This window comes from Electrophorus electricus, chromosome 7 (assembly GCF_041902795.1).
Source record: "Electrophorus electricus isolate QZ-2024a chromosome 7, ASM4190279v1, whole genome shotgun sequence".
In the NCBI taxonomy this organism is placed as follows: Eukaryota; Metazoa; Chordata; class Actinopteri; order Gymnotiformes; family Gymnotidae; genus Electrophorus; species Electrophorus electricus.
The window spans coordinates 17344393-17356186 of record NC_137503.1 but is presented as its reverse complement, the minus strand read 5'-3'; the positions used below and the strand labels follow the sequence as shown (position 1 = coordinate 17356186).

The window sequence follows — 11794 nt, the reverse complement described above, 5'->3', positions numbered from 1 at the left end:
GCCTGCACGTGTCCGAAACCCATCCCACAAGAGAACGTCCATCAAAGGCAACAGAGAAGTAGTTGGCTAGGGTGGAGTTGGGTGAGCTACAGCAGGGGACATCAGGGGGTTGTGCGAGTAGTCATGGCAGCTGGGACGGGTTGAGGCTCAGTAATATCTTGACATCAGGGGTAGGTGTACTTCGGCAGAAAGAGAGCATAGATTATTAAGCATGTCCAGGTACGAGGTTGTGTAAATTATGGCTCTGTAATGGACTCCGGCAGCTCTAGCTATGGCGGCACAGCTAAAAGGATAGAGCCCGAAGAAAACACAGACATGAGGGCACCCTGGAACATCAGCACTCAACTGCTCTCAATCAACAAACTCAAGTAACAAAAGAGAGGTAAAGTGACAGCATCATAACATCCCAGTTTACCATAACTAAATGCCCATGGACCCCCAGATCTACACCTTTAACTAAGACTGGAAAAAATTAATAAATTGCCTGACTGCACAAATATTGAGACTGTCTGTCTGTCTGAATCTCAAACATTTACGGAAGATTATTCCTTAGTTTGGTAGCTTTATAGGAAAAGATTCTGCCCACTGCGGTAGATTTTCTTATTCTTACTAGTTAAGAGCCTGCACCTTTTGATCTAAGCAGATGTGGTGGATCATAATGCACTAGAAGTTTTCTAAGGTACTGTGACCTGTTGCCAAGACCATTTAGTGCTTCGCAGGTCATTAGAAGTATTTCATAATCAATTTTACTGGCAACCAATGTAAAGTAGCTAAGATAGGAATGATGTGATCAGATTTTATAGTTTTAGTAAGAACTCTGCTGCATTTTGAACTAGCTGGAGCTTGTTTAGGCACTTAATGGTACAGCCAGATAGTAAGCCATTACAGTAGTTCAATCTTGAAGTGATAAATGCATGGACTAGCTTTTCTGCATCATGTGAGGAGAGCATGTTCCGAATCTTTGAAATGTTCCTAAGGTGGAGAAAGGCAGCCCTAGAAATATTATTTCCATGCACTTTGAATGAGAGACTGAGATCTACAATAACTCCAAGATCTTTAACTGTTAGAGAAGATGTGATTGGGAGACCATTGAGGTTCAATGAGTAACTGGAGAGTGAGGACCTAGCTGTCTGTGGGTCTAATATAAGCACCTCTGTTTTGTCAGGATTAAGTGAGTGAAAATCCCTCAAAATCCAGTGCCTGGTGTCCTCTATGCATTCGTCAATAATACTAAGATGATATATGTCCTCTGGTTTGCCTGAGACTTACAGCTGAGTATCATCAACATAGCAGTAGAAACTAGCAAAGTGTTTACGTATAATGTTACCTTGAGGTAGCATATATAAAAAAAAAAAGCAAAGGCCCTAGAGCAGATCCTTGTGGGACACCATAGTTAACCTTGTTGTATGCTGAGAAGTCTCCATTTATGTTAATAAACTGGTAGCGACCAGCTAGTTATGATTTAAACCAGGAAAGAGCTAGTCCCCTAATCCCAACAACATTTTCGAGTATATCTAGTAAAATGTTGTGATCTATAGTGTCAAATACTGCACTCAAATCAAGCAATATAAGCCAAGAGACAGAACACTGGTCAGAAGCCAACAACAGACAATTAACTACTTTAACTACTTTAGTTAGTGCATTTTCCATACTATGATAAGGTATGGAACCTAAACCCTGACTGAAGGACTTCATGTATCTGGTTCTGATTCACACATGAGGTTAGCTGCTGAGCTATAGCTTTTTCTAGGATCTTGGAAATAAATGTAAGGTTTGAGATTAGCCTGTAATTTCATATCTGAAATGGGTCGAGGTTAGATTTTTTTGATAAGTGGTCTGATTATTGCATTTGAATGACTTAGGAACGTAGCCAAGGTTCAAGGAGGAGTTTATTAAATGTAGTAAAGGTTCAATTACTTCTGCTAAGATTTCCTTATGAAAGTGTATGAATCTAGTAAGCAATTGGAGGATTTTGAGCATGAGATCAGAAATGTATGTTCTGGCTCTTGGTTAGATGTGAAGTATTCTAGAGACATTTTTGACTTGGTTGGTCTGATCTCTAAGTAGCTGCCCAGTGTCATCTTAATACTCAGAATGTTATCTCTAATGTGCTTAATTTTCTCAATAAAGCAATTTATGAACTTATTACTACTGTGTGATGTAATCTATTCCTAGTTAGATGTGCAATTGTACAAAAAATAATTCTAGGATTATTTTTGTTATTTTCTATTAAGTTTAGCAGTAATAAGTGCTTGAAAAGGCTCTCCTTCCATGCAAGTTGGAAGACTACAAGCTTAGTGTGGCACCATTTATGTTCTATTTTTTAAGTCTTTTGTTTAAATTGTAAATGTGATCATTATACCAAGGTACTAATTTTTGTCCTTATTTTTTTTTTTTTATTCCTAAGTGAAGCAATATTACTGAGTGTGCAGCAGAATACTGATTCTAAGCATTCAGTTATTTGATCACATTCTGTGGGGTATCCTAGTAGCAAATAATAAGTCTGGGAGATTTGCAATAAATCTAGGTGCAGTGGCTGACGTGATCATGCATCTGGTATGATGGCAAGGTGAGGTTACTATATTGTGGCCCATATATAGTTGAATTTCTATTTTTAAGGTTTAAGTAGGACTAGTAGAGCTAGAAGATGTAGGAGCTTTTGATAATACACAGGAGTAGGGTAGTAACAGAGTCCATCCTCAGTATCAGCATGTCATTCCCTGTGATTAAAATTGTAAGTGGCACAAGTGAATGAGAAGGTTGTGTCCCATTACCTTGCTTTCTAGGTGGGGTGGGTAGGCAATACCTAACATTATAGAGGAAGCTGTATTTATAGAGAGAATACCAGTATTTCTACAGTATTGGTATCATTGGTATATTGGACTCTAACCTATTCTACTGGCTAGGATGCATTCTATAGTAAATGACAAAGCACTTTTATGAGTGTCTGCTAAATGAAGTAAATGTAAATATAAAATTGGAAAATTCCAAAGAAGCATTCTTTGATATGGTAGCTAGATGGCATCTCAACATCAGGACTGACCATTTGCAGTAAGTCACCAGGCACATCAGTCTTGCTAATCACTTTATGTAGTGTTAATGAAGCTAGAGATGAAACTGCATCCACAACCACATTCATGGAATAGGCATGAAAAGCAGAGATTAGGAAACAGCAGGTCATTATGTTCAGTGTACTTGTGTCCTATATGTATAGTACCATTAACTCGACCTTACAAAAAAAAATGTGCTCACAGACCAGTAATAGCATGTAAGAGCATGTCTTTGACCTTTAGTGCCCAGGTAATAGAGTAAGACCATTTCTTTGCTGGCATCTAACTAGCAATGTGCAATAATGACCAGAATACATTCAACCATGTGTGGAAAAGCATTGCAAAGTCACTAAGACACAATAGAAAGCTGTGAATGGGATATGGAACACTGTTCTGTGGACAGATGAAGGTTTATTTTTTGACAAATGCTCTCTTAACCCAATAAAGGAAGTATAATAAAGTGAGCAGATTCGTTTGAGCCATCTTTGCTTGGATTGCATCCTTTGCAGTCATTGAGGGACTAGTGAATTCCAAAGCTATACCAGCAAATTTTATACTAAATCCAAAATAGAGTTAACCTCAATCCTGTTGAACTGCTGTGATTTGATCTAAAACAATTTTATATAATACAAATATAGATGATGTTCATTACATGTGCCAAGAGATTGCATAAAGGCCTAGCAAACCTTTCCCTTCACATTTACCATATTTGCCTTAACAGTAGATAAACCATCACGAATCCCTTCAGAGCGGACGCTTATCATTAGGCTGGTCAAGCAGGCATCTTCCTTCTTTGGTGTTTTGTTAAATCAAGTCTATGACACCCCCAGAAGGCACAGCAGTGAGTTCTGGTGTATCAGACCCACTCTTCTCCAAACGCACACTGTAATAAGTATAATACCTTGACTGATGAACTCACCTACCCAGCGTCATGAATCCCATGAACCATGCTCGTGCCAGCACTGCCAGGCCAATCTCTTCTTCCCAACATCATCTCTGATCTGGTTCTCTGGAGTACTAACTAGACACACCTGTGGCCGCTTCTCTCCCACTCTGAACTCTCTTATTTTAAGTTCCCCTCACCCACTGTCTCATTGTGAAGTATTGCCATTCTCATGATGAATGCCAAGCCTTTCCTGTATGTGTTAACTCAAACCTCATCTCCTGTCTGATCTCTGGACTCCACCCAGACTCTGCTCCTCGTTTTCAGCCTTGTACCAGCCTGACCTAGAGTGCATGCCACCTCCCCCTACCTGTCTTGAGGATCCAGAAACCTCTCCATTCAGTTCTAGCCTGCTTGATAAACCAAATAAAACCTCTTTCATTTTGATCCTCTCCTTCTCATATGTTTGCATATGTGACAACCCAGTGACAAGCCCCACTGTTAGTCAATGCATGTCCAATATCACCATTTTCACAGTTAGAAACCACTATCATACATAAATACATACATTAATAATAATAAATATTTTTTGGCCTACCCTTTATCACAACAGCAAAGTTATGTGGAAGTGCAATTCTTTACTGGAATGGAGTCTTTAATGATGGACTTTCACTTTAAACAAAGTAATATGCCAGGGTATTTCTCCTACTCAAGTATATCTTAAACAAAATTATGTATACATTTGATCAAATCCATTATAAAACTACCTTAGGGTGCTTGTTTATGGGATCTGAGTATACCCAAAATAATGCCCCTGATGACCTCAGCAATTTACTACATAACTCTACCCTCCAAAATCCTCCCTAAAAAATCTGACCACATTCTAAAAACTCAGGATTGCAGGTGATTACATTTGAAGTTTGGAAAGGAGTAGCTCTTTAAAGTTCTGCCAAATAAGGATGATACTTTGCTATAGGCGTAAAGGTAGGGCAGTGACCTTAGGACTTGATACCAAGTGGTCCTAGGCAAGTCTACTGAAATGCATCTAGCTTTATTTATCTCTCTTTTTTAAAGACCACAGGTATTCTCTTCCAGGGCTGCATATCGCTTTCCAGTACAGTGCCTAGAAGACATGTAAAGTTGAAGCCTGCTCATTCGTGTTGCCATGCCATGGCCCTCTATGACATTTGCATTTGCGTATTGCTCCCTCCCTGCCATTGTCACAGCCTCATCTGGAGTTTGTATCTCTGAATCTCTGGCAATTGTGTTACAGTAATTCAAGACATTCTCTCATATAAGGGATATATCTCAGGATGTACTAAGCTTTATTATTTTTGCTATGTGTATCTGAAGCACTTTGAATAGCCACTGTAAATGAAAAGTGCTATACAAATAAACTTGCCAAATAAACTTTATGCTTAGCCAGTTGCTGTAGCGTAATAGCCTGCACAAATTGAACATGGAACTGAGAAGTGATTAAAAACTGATTTGCATGAGATGCCATGATTCATCAATATAATAATAATAATAATAATGATAATAATAATAATAATAATAATCAATAGAACTGCAAAGTAAATGAATCATTATTAATTAAAAATATGGACTCACTAAGCTGCAATAATTATGTCATTGAGGCTGCAAGCTGAAAGGCATGAGCTTTCAACTGCTCAACTATTGGACGAAGGGAAACAATTACTGGCATGTAGGTGAGCAGGAATACTGTTCCAGAGTTTAGGTTCAGCTACAATAAAAGCCCTATCACCTTATCACTGGTATGGAGAAGGAACCGACAGTAAAAGGGTGCTGGAAGAACAGAGAGTATATGAAGGAGAATATAGATGAAGGAGGGAAGAAAGGGATGCCAAGATCATTGTATTCCATTTATTTAGTTCAGGCAGAACTGTTGGGATCTTGTGCATTTTACACATGATAACGCAAAGTACATAACAGTGATAGGAGTAATACAATTAAAAATTATTTAGTCATGTTTAATCATTCCACTAATGTACCTGCACACACAATGAAAAAAGCTAGATTTTTGTATAAATGAGCTACAGTGAATTTCACAATATTTATCTCAGCCAGAAAGTAAAAAATATTTTTTATGACATTCTACATGAATCCATTTAAAAAAGCAATCATATCTTTGTGTCAACTGAACCTAATGGGCTATGTTATTAGGTCTACTGAAATTTATTTGAATTATACTTTTTTATTATAATTTTTTAAATAGAATACATTCACAGAGTGTTCACACTCTGTTTTGGAACAAACAATAAAGTTTGAAGAAATATAAAAATAATTCAAGACATCTAGAAAACTCAAAAGCTACTAAAAACATAAGACAACTCAACATGTGGTATGAAGGTATAACATTTGTACTAAAGTTGCAGTGTAACTACAAGCCTACATAAATGCATAAATGTAGAGCTAGAAATGACTAAGAATGTTGTCAATAACATAAAATATTAAATAACACTATATTTTATAATATATGGAAAGTATTATGCCTTAGTAATAAATTACAGAGAGGATCATCTGGGAGAAATTATTTATTAAAATTATATTTCCTTTCTCCCACTCTTAAACTGCACATATACTGAAACCATAAATATTTAAATAATGTAAGTTCTGCATCAGATACCTTTTTTGACTGTTTGCAAAACTTGTTAAATCCCAACTTTCTTCTTTCTCCTCTAATTCTCCTTTTCTTCCATATTTCTCTTCAGCCCATAATTTCTCACAGCTGTCTTACTCTTTGTGTAAGCATTTCTAGCTGTCTGTCTATCTCTGTTGGCAAATCGTTGTTTACCTCTTGATCAAAGTACATCCTAATATCTTGAACTTCCTTCTCCCAGAATTCTCTGGAGATGTCAAAGAGCTCATCCAGATTTACACTCTCTTTTAGACCACTCAAGTTTAGGGAGCCATTACCAGGGAGGTAGCCCACTGCAGAGGGCATTACCCCAGCCTCACCATTCATTCTGCGGAAGATCCACTCTAGGACGCGGATGTTTTCTCCATAGCCAGGCCAAAGGTATCTTCCAGAGGAAGACTTGCGGAACCAGTTAACATGGAAGATCTTGGGAAGTTTGGTGTTTGGTCGCTGTTCTATGCTCAACCAGTGAGCGAGATAATGGCCAAAATTGTAGCCAAAGAATGGCCGCATAGCAAAGGGGTCATGCATGATCACCTTGTCTGTGCACCCAACATGAAGAAAATAAGAAAATCACATTAACCAAATTAATATTCAACAATATATTTTGTAAGGCCATTTTCAGTATCTGCACTCACTTTTGTGTTCAGCTGCTGCTGTGGCCTCAGATCTCATTGTGGCACCTACAAAGACTCCATGTGCCCAGCTGAATGACTCATAAACCAGTGGCACACCCTCTGGCCTCCGTCCCCCAAAAATGATGGCCTCAATCGGTACACCCTTAGGAGACTCCCACTGTGGGTCAATGATAGGGCACTGACAAGCTGGAGTGCAAAATCGGGAGTTGGGATGAGCACTAGGTTCACCTGAGACAAAGATTGGAAAGATGAGTTATGTTATACTATCTTATGTAGACTAGGAAAGGAAAACAATTGTATAAGACAGAAGACATTTACCATCTTTTGGTATCCATGGTTTGTTCTTCCATGAGGTGATGGTCACTCCTTCTGGTGGTTTCTGGTCCATGCCCTCCCAGTATACTCCCCCGTCACTTGTCTCTGCTACATTTGTGAATATGGTGTTTCTACATATGGTTTTCATTGCATTAGGGTTACTTTTGGTAGATGTTCCTGGAGCAACACCAAAAAAGCCATTCTCTGGGTTGATGGCTCTAAGATGACCTTTGCAAGACAAAAACAGAAAAAGTTTACTAAAACCTGCCCAAAGTAAATATAATAACAGAGCTTTCTCCCCTGTGATTTACTGTATTTAACTATTTTCTATTTGTATTTCTGTGTTCTGATGGTCTCTTGAAAAGAAAATAATGATTACAAGACACATTCCTTTTATTTCTTATAGGATATGGTCAGTTAGAAAGTGCAGATTGACTGAATCTAGAAAACACAACAAGCCTTCATTTTTTACCTTCTTCGTCAAATTTCATCCAGGCAATGTCATCTCCCACACATTCAACCTTCCATCCAGGCAGGGTGGGGCTCAGCATGGCCAGGTTGGTCTTCCCACAAGCACTTGGGAATGCAGCTGCAATGTACCTCTTATTACCAGCAGGGTTAGTGATCCCAAGGATCTACATAAAAATAATGTAATATCCATTAGGTACAATCAATATCATAATCACACTATTAGTTCAGACACATAATTTGCATTTCAGGGTAAATTTAAAATTGGTTTAATCATGGTGAAACATGTTTTTCAGTCATTAATGTTAGAGTTGTGAATTCTTTAGGAAGCTTATTGCTGTCAAGTTAATTAATCCATATAATTATTATAGTTAATCCTGCAATTATTGCCTATGTACCTAATTATCATATGTAAGAACTAATTCATACAGTATAATATGTGTAGATGATCCAGTTCTAAAACTGTCACCCTTACAAGCATGTGTTCAGCAAGCCAGCCTTCTTCTTTTGCCATGCGAGAGGCGATACGAAGAGCAAAACATTTCTTTCCAAGCAATGAGTTTCCCCCATACCCACTGCCAAAGGACATAATCTTCCTTTGATCAGGGATATGAGCGATCAAAGTAAGCTCAGGATTACACGGCCAGTTGTTCACAAGGGGTTCTGCAAGAAAAAGAATAACTGACTGATATCTTTTGCTTTCTTGGTGCATTCATTCAAGTGTTTCTAATGGTATTAAAGAAATCAAAAGTTGTTATTCACATACTCTTGAGAGGCAGTGGGCAGCCAACCGTATGTAGGCAGCGGACAAAATCTCCATTCCCAAGTGTATTCAGTACAGATTTTCCCATTCGGGTCATCACCCTCATACTAACTACAACGTAAGCTGAATCTGTCAGTTCTACTCCAATTTTAGAGAGGGGGGAGCCAACCGGGCCCATGCTGAAGGGGATTACATACATAGTACGACCTGCAAAACAATGTCAAACAATAAAATATGACAGTTACAATAATAAATCCATTACAAATTCATGTGCAACTCAGCCCTCTACTTCTTTTTCTTTCCAGGTATGAGAAACATTATGAAACTCAAGGAATTACATCAAGGAATCCATATATTTTTAGTATCTTGTCCAGATCCTAACCCACAACAATCAAAATGTTGTTGCCTATCATGGTGTACTATCCCTAAATATAAAATCATACTGAGAAACTTGTTGGTACATCTTGTTGGTACCTATCATGCTGTTTTCTAAACAGATTCCTTCACAGTGCAGAATTCTTTGCAAATCAGCATAATCTGGAAAAGATCTATACCTTTCATGCAGCCAGGGAATCTTTCATTCAAGGCTTTGTCCCACTCCTTCTCTGACATCCATCGTCCTAGCTGGCTGATGCCACCTCCACAGGGTGAGGGAACTGTTTCACATTTTTTCTGAGTTACAATCACAGTCCTGCTCTCCACACGAGCTACATCACAAGGATCAGTACGTGCCAACCAGCTGTGAATGGTGAGATCAAGTTTCAGTTGATGACAATATTACTATACCATACCATTTACCATCTGCTGCATGTCGTCCAACAGTTCACTACTACTGAATTATTTTACCCATAATAATATTAACAATAGGTCAGCTTCAGTACCAACAACAATGCAAAGTTGTCCCAATACAATACCACAGTTAACAGTGAAACAAAAAATTTAATTGTTCTACAGTTTTCATACCAGTTCTCGTATTTAGTTAACTTCTTAATCATGCTTTGCTCTTGCAGCTGGGCCAAAATTGCTTTGTTTTCCTCCTCTGAGCCATCACAAATGTGGAGGGAATCTGGCTGGCACAGGCTCATGCTGCTTTCAATGAATTCTCTAAGAGCTGGACTAAGGGAGCCCAGATCTCCCTGCAGAACCTGGGGGTAAGACTTGTCCTGGGATTGCAGCTGAGGTGGCATGGTGCTGGTGAGAGAAAACTGGACTCTTCACTGAGGTAAAACAAAGGGCACTGCAACTGGCCTCACAAGAGTCCTGAAGAAAAGATTAAAAAAAGCAAGAAAGAGAGGGAGAGTTGGCAAAAAGGTAAGCTTAATGAGCTTTACAGAGCACAATGAAAATGCTGTGCAATAAATGGTTGTAAATAGACTGCCCATCATTCTATGATCCTTTCTGTGCCTACATGACATCAACTGTAAAGGTATTATGATTTATGTGCCTCTAGTTTTACAGTTTCAAAGCTATAAAAAAGCAATTAATATGAAAGTTTACCTTTTTCTTCTGAAAAAGAAAGCTAACAAGGTTGTTCTTGAAGATGATGTGATCTGTCTAAATTTTCTGTGCTTTATATCCTGTGTATGTGCCTTTTTATATGTTTGGGAAAAGTTGGAGGAGGGGGAAAAATACAGCTATGTGCCAAAACGCACCCAAACGACGTAAAAAAAACATCTTAGATACCTGTAAGACATAGGTGAATTATTAACATAATGTAGTTAATTATTTCAGAGGCTACCTTGTTCTCTGAGGAGGGAAAATACTTGATAATACGTTAACATGGCATGGCTCCACTGATCTAGAGTAAAACTTTGATCCACAAACATATGATGCAAGAGGTTTCTTTGAAGCATCATCAGATGACGTCTTGTCCATGTAACTGTCTAGGTCATTGGTCAGTAGACTAGAGGCTTGTCCCAAGAGTACAAAGCTTTTGATTGCATGCCCTCCACTCCCCGCCTTTTTTTTTTTTTTTTTTTGCTGACTATTCAGAACAACCAGGGAACTGCTGGTAAAAACTCACAGATTTCAGTAAAAGAATGCAAAAAATACAACTTAAACATCGAAACTGTATACATCACAATGTTATAGTAGTGATCTGTGTGCATTATTTCCATAGTATATACATTCATACTGGGTGAAACATTCAGATATTTCAGCCCATTTTATATAAATATTCCCTTGTGCAAAGACATTACGTAAAGGGATACATAGTCTTATTTGAGGTACCAAGAGTAACTGAACAACTGGCAGTTTAGATTTTTTTCCAGTTATGTGACTGCTGCTAAAATCAATAAGATTAATCATTCAAGGTATATGAAAACTATAGAACAATTGTAACTGCTTAGATCAAACCAAATGAGCAATGCATCTTAGAAAAAGGAAACTCTCAAACACACTGCTATAGCAAAAATATTTTTAAATGCCAAACTGGAAATATTTGAATATCTAAGCCAATAATCCCACCTGAATGCTATTAGGCATGTATTTAACTTACTGAAGACAAGACTGAAAACAAAAAGCCCTCAAAACAAGTAGCAACTGAAAAGGCTGCATTATAGGCCTGGCAAGACATCACCACTTGTGATGACTGTTGCTTGGAGATGTCACTGATTACAAAAAAATTGATAACCAAGTATTAAAGAATACAATTATTTGAATATGTCAAAAATGCTTTTGGTCTCCTTAAAGTGGGTAAAAGTGTATAAAATGGATTGTGACTCCTATATATTTAATGTCACATGTTAGTACTCATGAATAATTGTTTAGTTTTAAATCCAGTGTCCTAGAGTACAGTAGAGTACAAACGACAACAATGACAAAAGTGCCTTTTGTGTCAGTTGTTTTGGCCTGATAATTCAAAGTAAGAAATGTTATATACACAGACTGAATAATGTACAGGAAATAACAGCACTGGATAGTTTTACTGATATTCAGCTCATTTAGGGTTTTAAGGCCATAAAAATTAGTGGACACCCTTTGTGTGTGTCTGAGCTTTTTGATAAGTGTCCAAAATAA

The 11794-nt window shown here is 37.9% G+C and overlaps 1 protein-coding gene across 2 annotated transcripts; it reads right to left on the bottom strand.

Moving 5' to 3' along the window:
- Positions 1–5803: 5803 nt before the first annotated feature.
- pck1 (phosphoenolpyruvate carboxykinase 1 (soluble)) lies at positions 5804–10359 on the bottom strand. Of its 2 annotated transcripts, none has more exons than XM_027010725.3 (9): positions 10274–10359; positions 9740–10036; positions 9331–9515; positions 8780–8983; positions 8489–8676; positions 8018–8180; positions 7549–7773; positions 7231–7458; positions 5804–7143 (listed from the first exon to the last, which is right to left on the bottom strand). In XM_027010725.3, exons 2-9 carry the CDS (start codon positions 9961–9963, stop codon positions 6677–6679), a joined length of 1884 nt encoding a protein of 627 aa, XP_026866526.2. In that variant the 5' UTR covers positions 9964–10036; positions 10274–10359; the 3' UTR covers positions 5804–6676. The 2 variants fall into 2 exon arrangements, with proteins under 2 accessions (XP_026866526.2, XP_026866527.2); XM_027010726.3 differs by having other exon boundaries at positions 5804–7134.
- Between the last annotated feature and the right edge of the window lie 1435 nt (positions 10360–11794).

Excerpts from the sequence above, each read along its gene's own strand:
- pck1 (XM_027010725.3), bottom strand. The coding sequence starts at position 9,963 with ATGCCACCTCAGCTGCAATCCCAGGACAAGTCTTACCCCCAGGTTCTG. Across the intron at positions 8,677-8,779 it reads CTGCCCACTGCCTCTCAAGA|AACCCCTTGTGAACAACTGG; the intron begins GTATGTGAATAA and ends TTTTTCTTGCAG. Across the intron at positions 7,459-7,548 it reads ACCATGGATACCAAAAGATG|GTGAACCTAGTGCTCATCCC; the intron begins GTAAATGTCTTC and ends TCTTTGTCTCAG.